The sequence below is a fragment of the Pagrus pagrus genome (genome assembly GCF_965226575.1).
Source record: "Pagrus pagrus genome assembly, chromosome: 17".
Taxonomy (NCBI): Eukaryota; Metazoa; Chordata; class Actinopteri; order Spariformes; family Sparidae; genus Pagrus; species Pagrus pagrus.
In genome coordinates, this window is record NC_140201.1 from 6196696 (window position 1) to 6215464 (window position 18769).

Here is an 18769-nt window from a genome sequence, read left to right on the forward strand (position 1 = left end):
CCAGGAGGCATTTTCCTAGTTTGGTGACACGTGCTTCATGAAATTATGAAGGCGAGCAAAACTGACTAAAACTAGGTGTGAAAAAACATTAGAGTTGAAGATGTAATATGTAACCGATCCATGTTAGGACTTTTGTTGACGAGGCTTTTGTTGAGTTGTGCTCTGACTCACAAATGTTTCCAACAATGTTCAAACCCAGAGAAATACAAATTTCATGTGTTGCGGTTGGACCCAAAACGCAAGACACACATGCAGGCAGGTACAAAACAAAGCTGAAAGCCAAAGTCTATAAAAGTCAAAATCCAAAAAAATGAAGCAACAACACAAAGCAGGCAAAAGGCAGATAACCAAAACCAGAGAAATCCAAGAAACAAAAACAAAACAAAGTAAAAACCAAAAGGCAAAGAACAAACCAGGAATCAAAAGCCAGGAACATACCACAGTTACACGAGGGCAAAATAAAACAGAACAAGAGTCTCAGAGAAACTGAACAGACGAACGGACAAGGACAGAGCGGAGGACCAGGACTTCAACACACCAGGTGTGATTGACTGATAGATCCCAGGTGAGGAGCAAACAGGGCGGGAAAACCAAAAACTCAAACCATGACAGCTAACGTGCAGTAAAGTGTTCTGGCTGTTTGGGGCGAATAAACACTGCGGTCGAACTCGCTTCACTGGCAGTGAACACACCGTTAAAAAATCTATCTGACGTGACTCAGGCACAAATGTTTTACAGAAAAGGTAATGTTTAAAGTTTCGTTAAAGTCTTGTTCGCCGACTTCCCTCTCCAGGAAGTAGCAACAGTGACCTAATGAAACGCACCGTTACCGTCGAGTAAACTTATGAAGTTTCTCTGGTTTGAAAATTGATAGAAACATTTGGGATAATAAGAGTAAACAACTCAACAAAACTTATAACAACGGTCTCGTCGTTTTTAGACATTTTAATGCAGCGTTGACACATATAATATCTTTAAACAATAAAAGTTTAAATGGAAGGTGCAAACCAACGAATCTGAAACTAAACTGGGCTAAAAATACAAATTTCAAAGAAATAAAAATAAAAAAAACATTAAAAACTACAATAACTCTGCTGTCAGCCAAACTCTACTGAAGAGTATTTCTATTTACTTTCCATGTCTTGTCTGAACGGTGTCATTTTAACACTTAATCAGAATCACTAAAAGGGATTATCTTTCTCCTCAAATCTCCATCTTTAAGAGACCGGCTGGTCGGACCATGACGGCCCTGCACATAAGTGTATCTGAGGAGGAGAGCTTTACCGCCGGCGGGGACGTAGGTGAAGCGCTGGTACTGGCTTCTTTTCCTCTTGCCGTTGCAGACGTAGAAGTTGACGTGGACCGGAGTGGAGAGTCTTTGGTTTCTGTAGGGAGGGATCTCAACGAGGAGGGAGTTCTGCAGATAAACAAAGAGATCATGACCAGGTTATTGTCTTGTATTGTATAAAGTTCTCACATGTTTTGGACTTTTTGATTGCCTTTTTGGACTTTGCACGAATGTTATGTCATCTAGCTCAGATTCTTTTACTTAATGCTCTGTTTGTCTGCTCTGTCTCTGTCTTAATTTGCCCCTTGAGTAGAAAATGAGCAAACACACTGGACTGACTGAGGAATATAAATGTTTTATTCATTGCTTATTCTCCTTCTTTGGCACGTACTTGCCAAATATGAATGTTAAATACATGTTAACCTTTTCGATCTTTGCTGTTTCAGATGCAGAAAAATTAAAAGTTTTTTTGTCTCTGTCGTTTGTTTCCTCACTTAATCCCTTTCGACTCTTTAGCCTGAAGACGTGTGTGTCTTTCTGTGCGGTGGATAAAATCTGAAAATCTGGTAGTAATCCCAAACGAGGGAGCCACAAAGCGACCATGAAGGTTGTTTGCACAGCGAATAACTCAGCTGATGTGAATAAGCTGAACTCGGGGTTTCGTCCAGATATTTTATTTCCTCTGAAATGCCTCCTGGGGAGAACCGGCGAAGGCCAGGAGCGACCGGGTTCACGAGTTCAACCTGTGGCCATATCAGCCCCCATACAGTATGTGTGAATATACATGTCTGAGGTGCTGCTCAGTAGCCAGGGAGGAAGTCATCCGTCTACAGAGCTGAGCTTATGAGGGCGTCTGCCCCGGCATGTACAGGTGAGAGCTGACACCCGTTATATTAAATCACTACAGTCGTAAAAGTCAAGTGAAGCCAGATGAGGCGTCTCGACTTCTCTTATTCACCGTCATCCATCTGTCCCGGAGAATTAGCTGATAAAAACTCTGGAAGGGGTTCACAATTTACACTGCGTTAAAACTGTAATTGAGTCCAGGTTGCAGAGGAACATTTGTGTCGCCGGTCGTCCAATATGTCAATTTACACTTTCTGAGAAGAAACAGGCTTAATTTTTAATCCAAAACATGCGCCAGTGACATCATTCAGTTCCTTTTGAGAGTTTTATGTGCACGTAAAATCATGTCAACCCACTGAGGACTGAACGGACGTCAATTTGCCTAAAAAGCCTGAGCGCTGAGATGTTTTTTACCTGACAAAACTAATTTCTCTCATGTGGAAGGGAGGAGGGAAAAAACGGGACAAATTGAGCATGAAGGAGCATTTTTGGCTCCTCAAGTGAGCGCTTCAAGACCATTTATCTCCGTTTATATGAGTAATCTGATGGATCTAATTGTAAATAATTAAAACTAAATCATCTCCCTCTCGCTGAAGGTCAGCGTGTGTGTGTGCAGGTGACGGAGGCGGTGAGGTATTCTGAGTCTGAGGTCTGTGGTGGAGCAGCGGGGGTTAAACCTGGCCAAGGCAGCGTCAGTGTTTGAAATGGGACCAATCCAGCAGACTGGGCTGAGAGGGGAGGGAGGAGGGGAGAGAGGATGGGAGGGAGGGAGGCCCTTTGTCTATTCAAGCAGACAGATGTGTCCCAGAAGTCACTGTATGTGTGTGTGAGTGGGAGAGAGAGTGTGTATGTTTTGCAATAGGACGACACAGGGAGCAGGTGCAGCGCCTCACGTATAGACACCCTCTAATCCCCTCGTCTATCTCCCAGACTCCCACCACTACATCTCTCTCTCTCTCTCTCTCTCTCTCTGTGTGTCTGTGTCTCTCTCTCTCCGTCACAGGCCAAGGCAGGACACGCCGCCAGGCTCAAACTCCCACAGGTTCAAGGTTGAACTTTTGAAAACCTTTTCCACACGCTTCAAACACAACACTGCTGTTTCCCCCGCGAGGGTTCAGCTCTGGCACGAGAAAATCTACCATCTACAGTCAGATTCCACTTCTGTGTGTGTGCGTGTGTGTCTCGTGTTCGTATCACAGACTGTACAAAACATGGAGAAACCTCCCTGACGTCACCTGTAGCTTCGCAACATAGCCGTTGTGGAGCTCATGATCTAGATCTAGATAAACTTTTAGATTTCAGGCCATGGACACCTTTGCTTTTATAGAGAAGGGGCAGGGACTCCTACACACATACTGTATAAAACTCTGCTGTGCGCCTACAATAACATGTAAGGCCGCCTTGTAGTGCCGGGTATAAACACGTCGGGCAGCAGCTGTAGCATGGTTAATGTTACAGGCTGGTCACACTGGATGCTTGTGTAGTGCGTGGCAGCTGCATTACTGAGCAGCTTACATGGAGTTTGCCTTTGATAATTATCAATAAATATGATGACCTGATTTTCTTTTGCGCCCTTTAAAGGAGCGAGAAAGCGGGATGGGGAAAGAGAGGGAGGGAGGGTGAGAAGAAACAAAACTGCTCTTCACCTGTTGTGTGTAATCTCTTCATGTCTGTGACATTTTCTACAGATACAGACATTAAAACATTAGTGTGACGCTGGTATGATGTCTGTATGACTGTCTGCAGGTCGTTTTCAGGTCAATTTTTGCAGAGAACGCGACTCAGTGTGGCCGCCGATACGCCAATACGAAAAGCGTGAGACACACGTGGATGCTGCACATGCATCTAGTGTGGCTAGCCTGTTAGCATGTTAGCCCAACCGCTGCAGTATCTCCAGTGGTTTCTGAGGTGGAGAGTGTGTCAGAGTCTCTTGCTCGATAAGTTACAAAGCGATCCAGAGTGATTTACGAGTATGTCCGTACCCTTGAGATAACTGGAAGAAGCTGATTAGTTTGCTGTTATGGATGCTGTATGTGCTGCACAGAGATTTAGTGTAAGGTGACATTAGCTTACTCACATCATTGCATCATTAGTGTTATAAAAACTTTGTTGTTGTTACCCTATTCAGGGTTATTGGGATATGAGTGCATATGCATGTGCATTTTTAAAAAATATATATTTATTGGGGGCCAAAAATAATCACAAAACACAAAATAAAAATTCAGCAATGCCACAGAATAAACAATAAAGTGAAACACTAAAATCCCTAACTAATTTTGAGTAGTGTATTTGGCGGCACCGCTGCAGTAACTCTGAGTACCTCAAGAGGTCGCAGACCCCTGTTAAAGGTCCAGGGATTAGATGAAATGAGACAAACATAAATATATATTTTCTATTCGAATTTAATAAAGTTTCAGGACTGAAGATATAAAGAATGAAAGAGCACTACATACAAAAAGTATTTGTTACAGTTTGTCTTCCTCCAAACAACAACACAACATATTTTCTCATTGTGTCGACTGGCAATTATCCTCAAATCCTCAAATATCCTCATTACTGATGATTATTTATTAGAAATCTGATTGTGTTAATATTTTGAGAAAGCACCAATAGTCAGTAGGACTAATTAAAGTGCTTTTGACGAGATTTCAAAATATCGAGATATTTATCAGGTATCGCGATATTATTTTAAGGTCGTATCGCTCAGCTCTACTTTGACATATAGCTGAAATTTTTTATTTTTTTAAAGTGTCATTGGTGGATACTTCAAAATCAGTTTGCATAAAGACAAAACATGACTGCATGTTTGGCTACAATTCGAGATAAATGGGACAATATGTTCTTCTGTTAGCTTACTGTTGTATTTTCGGGTGAACTGGCCCTTTAAAGTAAACACAGTCTAGATTTGTGGTCCAGCGGGCCGAGATGAGCTCCATTCTCAGCTCTCTTGATTCAGACATCTGTTTTTTTTTGTTTTTTTTCTAAAGTCTAGATCGAAAATGCTTTGCCACTTAGTTAAATGATTGAGACCAGCTGCCTCGGCGCTTTAATCCTGAAATCAGACCGGATTCGTCACGATAACAGCGTCACATGGATCACTTACAGACTTTGAGGCGTCTCGGTCGACCTTGGCCTCGGTCTCCCAGAGGTGGTGACCGTCTGAAAGAGAGAAGAAGAAGAAGAGAGAAAAAAGAGCTTTTTTAATGACAAATCAGAAAATAATCCACCTACTTGGCTCCCTGCAGAAATGAAGAAATGGAACGAGTGTTGTTATTATTATCTGTTACATCAGTGATATATAAAACACACGTCACACTGTCTGACCCGACACTCATGAGCTCATATCCTCAGTCTAACAGACAGAAAGAGCCGCACAGACGGAGAGAAATCTGATGCAATCCTAGAAAAAAACAGTCATACCAAAGAGATGAGCGACATCGGAGGTGGAGGAGAGAAAGCCTTGACTTCATCTCTGTGTGGAATCCCAACATGCTCGAGCAGCTGGTCGGCTCGTTAACACGCAGCGACTGGAAACTGACAACTTCTTATTCCTCGTGTTCTCATAGGAATCCTTCTGCTATCCCCATATAATGATTGTTGAATGCTATTGGTATTTTCTCTTTTTCCGGTAATGTGTTTTTTTTTCGCCACAATAAAGAGGCCTTCCCATCAGCCAGTAAATACGAGCTGTCGGGAAAACACGAGCGCACGTTTGATTTGTCATTCTGCCCGACGAGGTGTGCGTAAAACTATATTTTTGCCAATTTATTAGACGCAGAAGGAAACATTTGCAGTTTCTTCAGACCCCTGACTCATTAACAAGGCCCTAAAAAGACATTTAATGACTGTGAAAATGTCTTAACGTGGGAACTCAAGTGCAGTTTGAAGAAGAAAGATCAGCTGTTGCCGATCTCTCTTGAAGAAATTCAACTGAGATATGTGCTGTGTGGCTCAACGGGCTGTCTGCAGTTTGATAAGTGGAGCGTTTGAACGGAGCAGACAGCGCGGTGCAGACTGATGGGGTAGCAGCCGGAGCTGTGAGGTGGCAGAGATGGAGGAGGTGCAGCTTGGCACTGACAGCTTCTATTATGTCTGAGGAGAAGACACTGGAAACCTGTTCACCTCTGTTCTGATCTCACTCTGCCTTTACTTTTCTCCCTGTTGGGGAGTTTTAGCTGCTTCTTCAGGAGGAAGTTGAATCAGGTGTGTCACCGAAAAGAAAGTGACCACTCGACCCACAGAGGAAAAATCTAATTAAGAAACAACCAGTTTTATAGCCAGGTCTCTGAAAGCTAAACCCTTGGTGTTGGAAAGAAGCGTGTTCACATGAATATTTATTAACTCAGTGTGTGATGTTTCTCACTCATGCAACTCAGAAAGGTCACTGAACAAAAAATACAAGAAATACATCAAATTGTAGACCTTACAGATAGAAAAACTATGTACAGAAGAAAAAAGGCTGCGCCAAAAGTGCCAAAAAACAACTCTTACGTAGTTTCAGCCAGATAAAAGAGCCTGTCCTCATCACAAAAAACACCGTATGGGAAGTAAATGAAAGCAGCTTATTAAAACTCATATTTACGTTTGTTGCTTGGCAGCGACCTCTGGTGGCTGAAGTAATTATTACGGCTGCAAAGGAGGAAGTGAGGAGAAGAAGTGTGAAGAGCGAAAAGTCTGTATACGGGGCGGGCGGTCGGGTTCAACAAGCACAGGAGATACTGTATATAACGTCACATGAGTGTCTTACAAGTATGTATGTTTGCAATGTAAGCTACAGAAGTAACGTCAGGATTCTCAGTATCGGTTCACAAGTTCAAGTATTCGAATGGGAATGTTGAAGGGAAAAATAGTATGAGAGCATCTCTCGACATCTGTGTACAAAAAGGTCAGAGATGCAGCGAGCTGTCAGGACTCCAACAACCAGAGATAAGTGGGAGACGTCTGAGGGAAGAGGGGCTCAGCTGGGCTGACAGTCAGGTTTGAACATGCATAAAGACCCTTCTTGAGTATACATAATTTGGTGACTTTTCCAGAGCACCTGCTGGTTATTACTTTGTAAAACTGGGACACACGGTTTTAGGATCATAATTGTTTGGCAGGATTTTCTGCAGACCTCTGTGTCTGAGTATTTCAAGTAGCACCTGGAGACAGAGGCTTCAGTGTACGATATCCACATCCAGATAGTATTCAGATATTTACTTGGGCTTCAGACTGACATTGTTTTATATACAGGTTGTTATGATTAAAGGTGCATTATGTAGTTTTGGGCTCTGAGAACAGCTTGTTTATTCATTTTATGGAAAAAATAAATATTTCTGAGTTTGCATAATTACTTCATTAATATTGCAAATATTGAAATTCTGAGTTTAAATGTCTTCTTCAAAACTACATTGTGCCCCTTTAACTACTCAAACCAGTTTTGTCAGCCTCGTGCCCGAGTTGTTGCAGAACCGAGTGATCTGCAGCGGCTGCACACAGTTGTAAAACGCAGTTGTGCTGCAACCCGACACTGCAGATACATGGTTTTGGTTTTACTGAGTACTGCTGAAAATGGAACCTTATGTCACGACATGCAGCTCCTCTAAACGAAGCAATTAGTCCTGCAGTAACATCTTTATAACAGTCTGTCTAAATTACGCTTAGTGGATTTTTTTTATCTCCGTCGAATAAACGTTAGTGAAGAGAAACAAAAAACGAAAGGCTTCTCTGACCCGATTCCAATAAAGTTGGTACGCTGTGTAAAACTGTTGTCAGTACACATGTAAGTCAGTTTGTTTGCAAATCATTGCGTTCTTTTTTATTTACTCGTCACACAGCGCCCAAACTTTTCGGTAACATTTTTGGCTCGTTGAGAACAGACTTCCAGACTATTTTCCCTTTTCTAACAAAGACACGAAACCATGGTTAACACAGATGTTGCAGCCTTGAACTATTAGAAAAATCCCCAGCAAAATAGCAAACATGTGGACATTTTTGTCGAATACAACGGTATTGCATTGTCTGGGCACCATAGTAACAATTGTGGCTGGTGCACAGCAAGGTGTAGACATCTGGCAGGCAAGGAAACACGCCGGTGTGTGTGACTATGAACCAAATATAACATTCGGGAACCATGTTGCAAGGAAACCTGTGTGTAAACAACAAGTATGAAAAGGAAAACAGTCTGTTGTACAGGAAGTTGTACAGGATCTCGGCTGGCACACCGTGTACCGTGGATATTTTAGTTTCATGTTGTTGAGGGAGATTTTAAGTGTACCGTGACAATTTATATGAGTCTATTCTGACTTTATAACTCGTCAGTTAGCTAGAAAACTTTGATTTCCACTGATTTTCCAACTCGACCAATCAGAGGATTCCTTCTTCCATGAAAGCAGATCTGCCTCTTAAAATTGTTTGTTTGACTAAAACTTCAATCTGCCAGTCCGTCTCCGTCTTTTCTTCCCTCCCTCTCGCTCTCTCCTCCTCTGACTCTCGCCGCCTCTCTTCACTTTGGGAAGCCCTCCAGAAGGGAAGCCTTTGCAGCCCATGTCGATCCACAGGAGGTAAACATGTTTTTCAGATCTCCCTCTACGTCTCTTTCTCTCTGCGTGTCTGTTTTCTTTCCCTCTCTCTGACTCACGCTCACATCATTTTTCACATCAACACAAGAGATAGAAAAATTAAATTTAGCACTCTGTTTTCTGTGCCCGGCCACCTTTTTGCCAGGAAACTTCTCAAAAAGTAAGAGCTTTTGAAAAGTTGAACGCGTGGGATGCCTTTGTTTGAGAGGAGAGTACCGGGTAATTGATAACCACAGAATGTAATTGATAACCGCAGAATGTTCCAGAGTTATAGGGCAACATCTGCACAACGCCTGCACCGATCCAATGAAAAACTCCAGCAGCACTCACGTCTCCTCCAGTCCTCCTCAACGAGCACAATATGGTTCCTTACTCCCTGGCCCACTGTGCTGGATATCATCCAACATTATCTAAGTTAAACAACTCAGCCTAAAACCACCCCGACCATATAAACCCAGTACCCCTCTCCAACTCTCACAACGCCCAAGCTGCGCTCGCCTTGGCTGCGTCCCAGCCTCGCAAGTCTTACGATTCACATTTCGTTAGCAATGGTCTATACAAATCATTACTTTCTCAGAGCAGACATAACACAGAGCAGTCAATCGCACAGCGGCGGTGGTGTGCTACACACAGTCATGGCAGCCGAGGGGGATCAAACAATATACAATACAGCTATTTGTCATGTTGGGTTTATAAAGGGAATCAAACAGCTCCTTGTGCTCCTTAATTGGAGCTGGGTGGAGTGAAACTTTGGTGCCCAGAGTGAAACAGCGGGGTGGCATGTGCCCAAGCCCTCATACAGTAAATATAAACACATGCTCTGCAGGCCCATGTGGCACGCTGAAAGAGTTCCCTTGTCCTCCGACTGATGACTGAAACTTCTTCCTTCCTGCCGCCCTGAAAAACACGTGGCTTTATGAAGTCGCCTGCGAGCCACTGCGGTGTGGAAGGGGCTGATAAATGGCGGCAGTGACGGAGGAGATACTTGACATCCACTCCTCGACATGTCACTGCACAATGTCATCTGGACGCAAGGCAGCGCTTTCATCGAGCAATCACTCTCTGGAGTTTCTCAAACGGGCCTGAGATTTTTATGAATCATACACTGTAATTTATGAAACATAATCCGCTCTGTTTATGTGACTGTAATTGATTTGTTTATGAAAACAGCCATTGTTCTCAGAAGTGTCGGAGGCAGCCAAACCGCCGAGCAGATTCAAGTGGAAGTCATTGTTCTGTGAATGCAACGACGACCGCCCCTCCCTCAAAACAAAACCGCTGCTCAAAGCTAACCCAGCTACCACAGTGCATGTTGGAAAATCACTGCTGCTCTCACAGGCTTAAAGCAGGATGGTTATCTGTGATTTTCTACAGGTAACTCCAGACGGCAGCCTCGCAGCTCGATAATCCTCTCACAGTTCAATTTTCATTTTACAATTAGGCATGTCAGGCATGAAAAGCTCGCCCAGGTCTGTTTTTGGTGGCCACGTGACGAAGACGGTTCAACAAACAACACGTCTACTCCGAAGCTGCTGAGGAGTCTGATGGATGAGGGAAACAGATATTCAGAGATACAGACTGCAGCAGACCAGGCAGCTGTCCAGTGCGACAGGCCAGATGTGAAAGCGTTCTTTTCACCAGAGGGTTCCTCCTCTGAGAGGATTTCCTTCAGGATCTATTATCAATCACGGCGGGGAAACACTGAGCAGAAAACCACATTTTAATAAAGAGAGACAGAAAGAAGCCCAGTGAAAGTAACCAATGAGAAAGCAGAAAGAGGCAACAATTCACTTTATGTAACGAAACTGAAGCACCATCACCATCAGGCTGCTAGTTTCTGCTGTTAACACGACACAAATCATCTTACTTCCTTACTTTCAAAGGTCAAACCCTCCTCAGCATAACCGGCCTCAGTTTATCTGTGTAAGCAGCTTATTACGATTTATACCTATGTTTTTTGTTAAACGTAGCTGTGGCTAACAACGACGGACGCAAAGGAGGAAGTGAGGTAAACATCGACTTATTTGATTAAATAATGTACTCGACTTATTTCACGTAACCAAACTGCAACTGTTTCACAACGTGAAGACAAAGATCTCGTACGCCCGTCTCTCGGCTCTCCGACGGTCATGCAGGGTCAGCTATGTTGGTTTGGGAGTGGTCGTGTACATCGTCCTGGGAGTCGCTGGCAACCAACATTCAGTCGTTTAAGTACAAGCATGTGTTGCAAAAGATATTACAAAATGTTTATTTAACCCCTTCAAATGTCTGCCACGATGGTCCTCGTGTGTTGATTCATCTCAACAAATGAAAAACAAACATCTAACTAATCAATCATTAGCAAATTTTGACTCATGAGGAGCCAGCATGGAGGACGGATGTGCCATTTTGAAAAGTAATGCACGATGTAAAGTCTGATAATGTTTATGTGACAGAAAATGCTTCAGTTTGGCTTCAACAGTCAGATCCATGCTTTGAATAGTGGCTTTAAAATAAGTTTTGTTACAGATTCATATGTGTCAGATGTGAGTTTGAGTACTTTAAGATGTGTTTTATTTACTTTCTGTTTACTAACTGCTTTATTTATCTGTATTTACTGTATTATATGATTTGCTTTAAGAGACTATAGCTATAAACTTTACAAAGTACTGTATAATAACATAGTTGAATTGTGACTGTTCAATGAAAAGAACATTAATGTCTCAATATGATCATTTTGAAATGTTCTGAGTTTTAATCTCCCATCTCCTTCAGCTAAACCCACCGAGAAACAAACATTACAATTATCTGATAAATGTGGTCACGAGGCTGAAAACAGGGACATGTTGATGTCTCAGAGACAGACGCTTCTCACAGGACAGTTATTACTACTCTCACAACGCCGCTGCTCGGCTCTCTTCATGACCTGCGGGTGAGCTGTTTAATTAAATTCATACTTGAATGGAGAAAACACAAATACGACTCTTTCTATCCTCCCTTTCCTACCCTGTGTTTTGCATTTTGGCAATTTCATCCTTAACTAACAGACAATAAATCATATCTGAGAACTCCTCCAGCAGAAAACCACAAAAACAAAGAGGTGAACAAAGGACAGCGGGGCCTAATTTCCCAAATGGAGTGACTGCGTCTTATCTTAGACAGCATCATCTTCAGGGCAGGCCGGGGCGAATGAGAGCAAGGTGAGACTGAGTCGGGCTCAGATTACAGGCTGATGTCTGCAGCACCGAGGCAGCACTTTAATCGGTTATGACTGATTGGCTGTAACCAGGAGTGACAACCGAACTGATGTTATCTGGGTTATTTCTGCGTGCAGTTACTGTTTTCACATGTTGTGTTCTCTCTGACTGAGGACCAGGTGACTGTGAGGGGGAAACAAGGGATTTCCTTCTGCATGAGTCATGGGTAGCAACAACAAACACACTCAAAAACATGAATATGAAAACATGTGAGTGCTCGCTGTCATTGCCTCTTCCTCCCTTTCTCTCACTCACACACACACACACACACACACACACACACACACACACACACACACACACACACACACACACACACACACACACACACACACACACACACACACCATGTGTCATTTCTCCAGAATCTCATCTGTCAGCAGAGTGGAAACATCATTCAGACCGTCGGACAGTAAAAAAGAAATCAAAACAAATGAAACTTCTAGTTTTTCTGGCTGCATCTTAAGGCGGGATGACCCGTGTTGCTTATAATGACAGGGGAAACTCTGACACACACACACACACACACACACACACACACACACGCTGTAAGTAGAGGACAAACACACAACATGTTGTGTGACCGCAGCTTTGTGAACGGCATTTTGCGAGTGTGCTTTATTGGAAAATTTGCAGGAAAATTGTCCATCGATAAAATTAAATGCTTAAGCTCTATATGGCAACAAACTCCAGCGCTCCGGATTTATGAGCTCGATCGTTAAAACTGTTTCTCAGAGCTCTGCTTTGGCACGAGCAGACAAACAATAAAAGCATATTGAATTTCCAAATGCAGAGATGAGTTGCGTGTTTTTAAATATTCAAATGAGGTGTTTTGCATGTCTTCTTTATGATGCTGCGTCTTATTTTACCGACGAATCATCAGCCCCGGAGAGCAAAGATGTCTCTACTTGTCTAATGCATCTATTTATACAGAGAGCAGCTGTAACGAAGACCAAGTCCGATCCGTTGGGAGAGTTAATGAACTGAGAGCCGGTGGCACAGAGGCAGCTTGGATAGAGAGGTGGAAGGATGGAGGGAGAGCAGAAGGGAGGGCAGTGTTGTGGAAGCCTGGCTTAAGGGTGTTTCCATGGTAGGATTGCCCAGGAATCTGATGCTGGTGCCAGACGCGGGGAAACCCTCATCAAAAACAAGGGAGCACACCCATCAGCACCAGTCCAGAGGCTGCACAGGGCCCTAAAGACAGTTGGGTTCGGAGCGCAAACAGGACCAGAGAAAAACAACAACTGTGGAGTTGGATATCTGCGAAACAAACTGTCCAATTCGTTGTCCTTCAGACCGGTTTTTAGTCACGTTTTTCATGGAGGCAGAATAAAAGGGGACGGAGCCAAAGAACGACAGTTATCGGGATTAAGTCGAGCAGGTTTGGAGCAACTGGTACCAGAAGATAAAACTGTTAAACGTGGAAGTTTATTCATTCAAACCTTAGAATAAAAAAAAGTCAAGATGAATTGTTGTGAGAAATAACAGTTAACATGATGGACTGTAGTGCTGCTGCTATTAATGGGCTCTCGCGTTATGTTCCTCTTGGCAGCGGCTAGTAGTGAAATTCGATATTACTGTCTGGTATCAAACCTCATATCATATCGGCCCAACCCCTACATCTATGCTAGCTCACAGCCTCGCTGTGTTTCATTGCGTTGAACTGTCAGTGGAATAATGTGAAACCAGTGGCAGGATTGTGTATTGTGTCACTCACATGCTGAACATTGCTCAACAGCACTACAAGTGGTCAAAAACTCCACAGGGCACCTTTAACAAACACAGAAACCACTTCCATACATACATATACTGTGTACTGTACATATATTAAGCTTTTTCAGCAGAGCTCCATCTGTCATTTTTGACTAACTCATAGTCAGTTTCTTTGTTAACAGTGACATTACTGTCGCTCCGCCTTTGAGGACGTTACCCGACTCAAACACTGATCTCTCAGGAAGAGATCAAGGTAAATCAGAGAGGTTGAGGAGACGGAAACAAGACCTCTCGTTTTGATAAACAATCTCACTACTCCATTGTACAGTGCTGGAGGGCGGAGGGGGGCTCTCGGCCTTGAATTCTTCCTTTCACAGGTGGAACAATGAAAAGGCTTCCCTCTTTTCTGAATGAGCCACCGGCTGATAGGATCGCACGTGTTTACGCTGCCCAGCCTCGGCCCTGACTGAGCCTCACGTTGCTTCACTGAAGCTAATCAAGGAAATTGCTGTTTGTAAACGTCCTCGTATCAACATCTGGGAGCAGTCCCCTCTCGCTCCAAACCAAAACGGCTTCAAGTAAGATAAAGAGAAACAAATACTGAGGCATGGCACACACACACACACACACACACACACAACACATGCTGCATTTGTGATCCATTCCTCTGCTGAACAGGCAATGGAAACTTCTGCAAATGTAAATCTGCTGGGTTAAAAATACAGCGCATTAATGTGCACCACATGTGGCACTCTGGCAGGATGGAGGATATTTTGACGGCGGGGGGAGAGGAGGGAGGCGGTCCTGGGGTTTCTCCAACAACGACGAGGGAGACACACACACACACGCACGCGCACAAACACACACACATCTCTACTGAGACGACACAGCGCTCACTTCCAGGACTCCTCCTTTTTTTTACCTTGTGCCTTTTCCACGAAAACCACCTTGGAGTCGTGCTGGAAGTTGTGTCCGTCGAGGCGCATCCTCTCCCCTCCGGGGGCGGGACACGTCTCCAGGCTCTGCTTATCCACCAGCGGCAGCTCCTGGGCCGATCTCTGGGCTGTGGGAGGGAGAAGAGGAGCCGTCCTCATCGTTCAGCTAATACACACCCACTCCCCATGCAGACCTGAGCATCCAGACTGAGGCTGAATCACTACCTAGGACAGCTCTCACAGAGCAGCCGGTAGAAGCTGTAAACCTCCACCTCTTTATGTTAGATTTACGCTGCCTCTTTGCCAGCAAGTAAGGAGCAGCTCCACGTTGTGTTTATTTGTGTTTTCCTCAAATTATGGCGGATGTTTTGTCTCGAATATTTAGTTTCCTCTCCTCGTCTTCTCTACTCCTCTCTCTCACCTTCTGGCTTCCTCGTCTCATTCCTCTCTTGCTTTCAGTTTTTCATCCATGATGAACTACTTTCCGTGAAATATTTGCAAAACCCTTTTCAGCCTAAATGCATTGCTGATGTCTTGGCGAGGTCCCTCTGCTGAAAGATATCCGTAATTTAATTGTGATTGACCGGGAAACATAAATAGAGATTCAGTAATACCTTTATTTTCTCATCTGAGAGTCATCTTTTAGTAATTCGATGCTGCTGCTTTCTGATTTTGATAAAAGTCTAATTCTCTGTCTTTGGGAAGCATCAATCTTTCCCACATCTCCGTCCATCTGTGTGTCGTTCTGCCTCACTCGCACACAAAGTGAATTTTGGTCAAAAACAATTGCTTTGTGGCAGTCGTTCAGAAACTAACAATGGTCTATTTCAAGGGGCTGAGATCATGGTTTAACTACTGTCTTTCATTTACCTCATAAGACTTAATCTCTATGGCAGCTCTCGGTGCCAGAACCACATGAAGTGGTTGATCTGCTCGACTTTATCCGGGTCCAGTGAAAGGTCAACTGCAGTGCGGCGCAGAGAGTCAATGGAGTTTATCGAGCATTGGCCTACATAACCTTCACACAGACGGATACTGTCGAGTTCGAATGTAGCTCACGGTCACACGCACCAGATCTGCAGTGGCTCTAGTTTCAGAGGCTGCATCCAATGATAACTGTCTTTATCTTGTGATTAATAGATTAATTGTTTAGTCTATAAACTTTTAGAAACTTCAGATAATAGTCTCATTTCCCACAGTTGAAGGCGATGACCTCAAATTGTTTGTTTAGTCAAAATAACAGCCCCAAATACGAACAATCTTTGATTTACAATAACAAAAGAACAGAGATATGAAACCCTCACGAGTCCGAGTCAGTGTCTTCTTCTTCTAAAAATGTACTTTTTATTGAAAAGCACATCCTGATTCCTGACTCGCACGCTTATTTTATTGGTTTTAAATAGATTTAAATGTTGCTCTCCTTGTATGGTTTTATCTTTATGGCATTCTGTTTAATTTTAACTATGTGAAGCACTTTGTACTTTGGTTTGATTAGCGCTCTAGAAATAAAGTTTATTATCATTATTGTTATTATTATCCCTGTAAACAGATAGATCCTGGTTTTCCATTTGCAGTCTGTTTGTGGTCCGAACTCTATTGACCAATCCTGCTTGAGCAGGCTTTGATTGCATGCAGGTAAGAAGTCCACGTGGAGAGCAGAAGAGGTGGAGTGACTCTGGTAACCTGTTATCTGCAGTCAGATGCAGATAAATTAAGAGTCGTTTCATTCTTGCGAATAAATTTGATAATCTGACTGTAAACAATGACCGGCGCACAGAAAAGGAAGTAAAGGCCTTCAAATCTGCCATCCGGATATCTGCTGGCTACACCAGAAGCCCTGAAACACCGGCCGTTCCCCCTGGAGGCTAAACTGTCACCAGAAGATAGACAATAGATTCCAGTTAGGTTTTGTGTGTTAGCATGCAACATGAGCTAATTAGCACTAACGTGGTTACAGCTTCACTTATTGCACAAATTAACATTCTGACCTGATGATGACGCTAAATCTAATTTAAGAAATTGCCAAAGTGAATAAAATTCATAGAGGGGAACATGAACGTCTGTACCAAATCAAGATTATGAGAGAAACATCAGAAGAAATGAATAGTAGTAGTGTTTTGTGCAGCAGGACATGTTTATTGCATCCCATTAACCGTCATTAATATTCGTGCCCACAGAATATAATGTTTGATCTGAAACTTTAAAACTAAAGACTTTCACTAACCAGTTTTATGGTGCCTTTATTTATTTTACTACACTGATTTGTTTATCTTATTACACTGATTTTATATTTTATTTTTGTATTATTATTTTGCCTGTAGAGCACTTTGAATAACCTCTGTGTATGATAAGGTGCCATACAAATCAAACACCCTGCATTGCCTTCAGAAGGGTGATGACTCGGGTTTGACTGATTTGGCTTTTTCAGGGCCGATTCTGATTATTAGAAATCAAGGAGACTGAAAATCGATATTTGGGACCGATATTCATTTGCAGTAAAAATTAAACTCTTACTCTTACTCAAGTACTGTTCTTAAATACAGTTTTCAGGTACTTCTCTTGAGTATTTCCATTGTCTGCTACTTCATACTTCCTCTCCACAACATTTATTTGATACATTTAGTTACTAGTTACTTTGCAGATTCAGATTATTCAGTGTTTATAGGCTGTTAATTGTGCCGTGTTACCAGTCAGATAGTGTTGTGGGTGCGACGGTGTGTGAGTGATGTTGCAAACATACACATTTTTAAATTAGTTCAATCACAGATATGGATAATTGGAAAAATGCTGAATATTGGCCCCAATAATCAGTCTGATCCTAGTCCTGACCAACATGTTGGTCGTCAATAAGTCGACTAATGAGACCATGCATTTAAAGGTAATCTATGACTGAAACACATGGACTCATCATCTCTTATGACTCTAGAAGTGTGGGACAGTGTGTGATTCAGCAGAGACCCCGCCCTCTACCTGTATCTTCTTATTTCCTTCTGATTTTACTGGACTGTTCTGGACTGTTCTGGGCTTTTGCGAAGGTATTTGAGGGCCTGAACGGTGTGTAGAAATCCTGCATAGTATTCCTTTAAGTACTGTTTCAGAGACGTGAGGGGACTGAGGAGGTCAGGCTTGAAAAAACAAATACGAGGTGATGTACTCACAGCACTCGATGGGGTTGGATGCCGCCTGCAGGGACACGGTTCTCCCTGTGGCCTGGTTGATGTGAACTCTGAAAACCATCCGCACGCGGGTGTTCTTCCGCCCGATGTCCGTCTCCCCCTTCCTCAGCTCGATGTCCGAATTGCGCAGCTTCAGGATCCCGGCGCAGTCGATTCTGTTTGCGGAGATGAAAAGTTTTAGTCCTGCCAAAGGTCTGCCTGTCCACATCAGTGACATACATACTCTCACAGTTAATCAGGCTGCGATTTATGCAGCACTGCAGCCAAGTCACAATGATTTCCACTCCTGAAGGAGGCTGCAGTCATGTCAACACACGATTAACACCAGCAGCCTCCAACAGAGCTCCTACACCTCAGTGCACCTTCTCTTGGGTGAAATTCAAATGGCTGGGAAAGTTCATCACATCTCTGTTACGCTCCTGAAATACTGTTCCCCCTCCACAAATCTTACAACCAGTAATTCACTTCTTTACAGTGCTGCAGTCTTCATCATACACTTTATAAACCCCCCTCCTCCTCCTCCTCGTCTGTCTGCACTGCACTCTTCTAGCTTTTTCATACTTGAATACCTCGAGTCTCTCCAAACGGTTTCTGGCGCGTCCATCGCCGTGCTACTTGATGCCGCATTCCTCAAAGCCTAGTTAATGTCAACTTTTACACACATCTGAACACTCCCTAACATTCTTCTCGCCAGACACCAGGGTCTGCTCTGCTGGCGAAGTAATCAGGTGTTGATGCTAAGGACCCCAGCTGTTCAGCTCCCTCCGCCTACGCAGGCAAGCTGAGCATGAAACCCCACATACTGAGGCGTCCGCTCAGCGCCTGAGAACAAAGTTTAGGAAAGAAAGCACGATGGCAAGAAGTGAATTCTTTCATGCAATCATTTAATTTATTAAAAGTTAATTGGAGGCATACCACGTTGGCCGTTTGCGGCTTCACATTAGCTAAAAACACTCAGAGCAGATGTTGATTAACGATTTAATTTAAAACATGCCCCCTTAAATCATCGTGCCAG

General features: G+C 43.3%; 1 protein-coding gene across 1 annotated transcript in view; it reads right to left on the reverse strand.

Annotated features, from left to right (window-relative positions):
* The window catches only part of nfatc1 (nuclear factor of activated T cells 1), a 48083-nt gene that overhangs the window by 17638 nt on the left and 11676 nt on the right, over positions 1-18769 (reverse strand). Inside the window, exons 5-8 of the mRNA XM_084379617.1 lie at positions 17737-17909; positions 14566-14706; positions 5238-5293; positions 1285-1417 (exon numbers count right to left, since the gene is read on the reverse strand). Coding sequence (XP_084235743.1) covers positions 1285-1417; positions 5238-5293; positions 14566-14706; positions 17737-17909 — 503 coding nt within the window. The remainder of the gene's footprint in view (positions 1-1284; positions 1418-5237; positions 5294-14565; positions 14707-17736; positions 17910-18769) is intronic.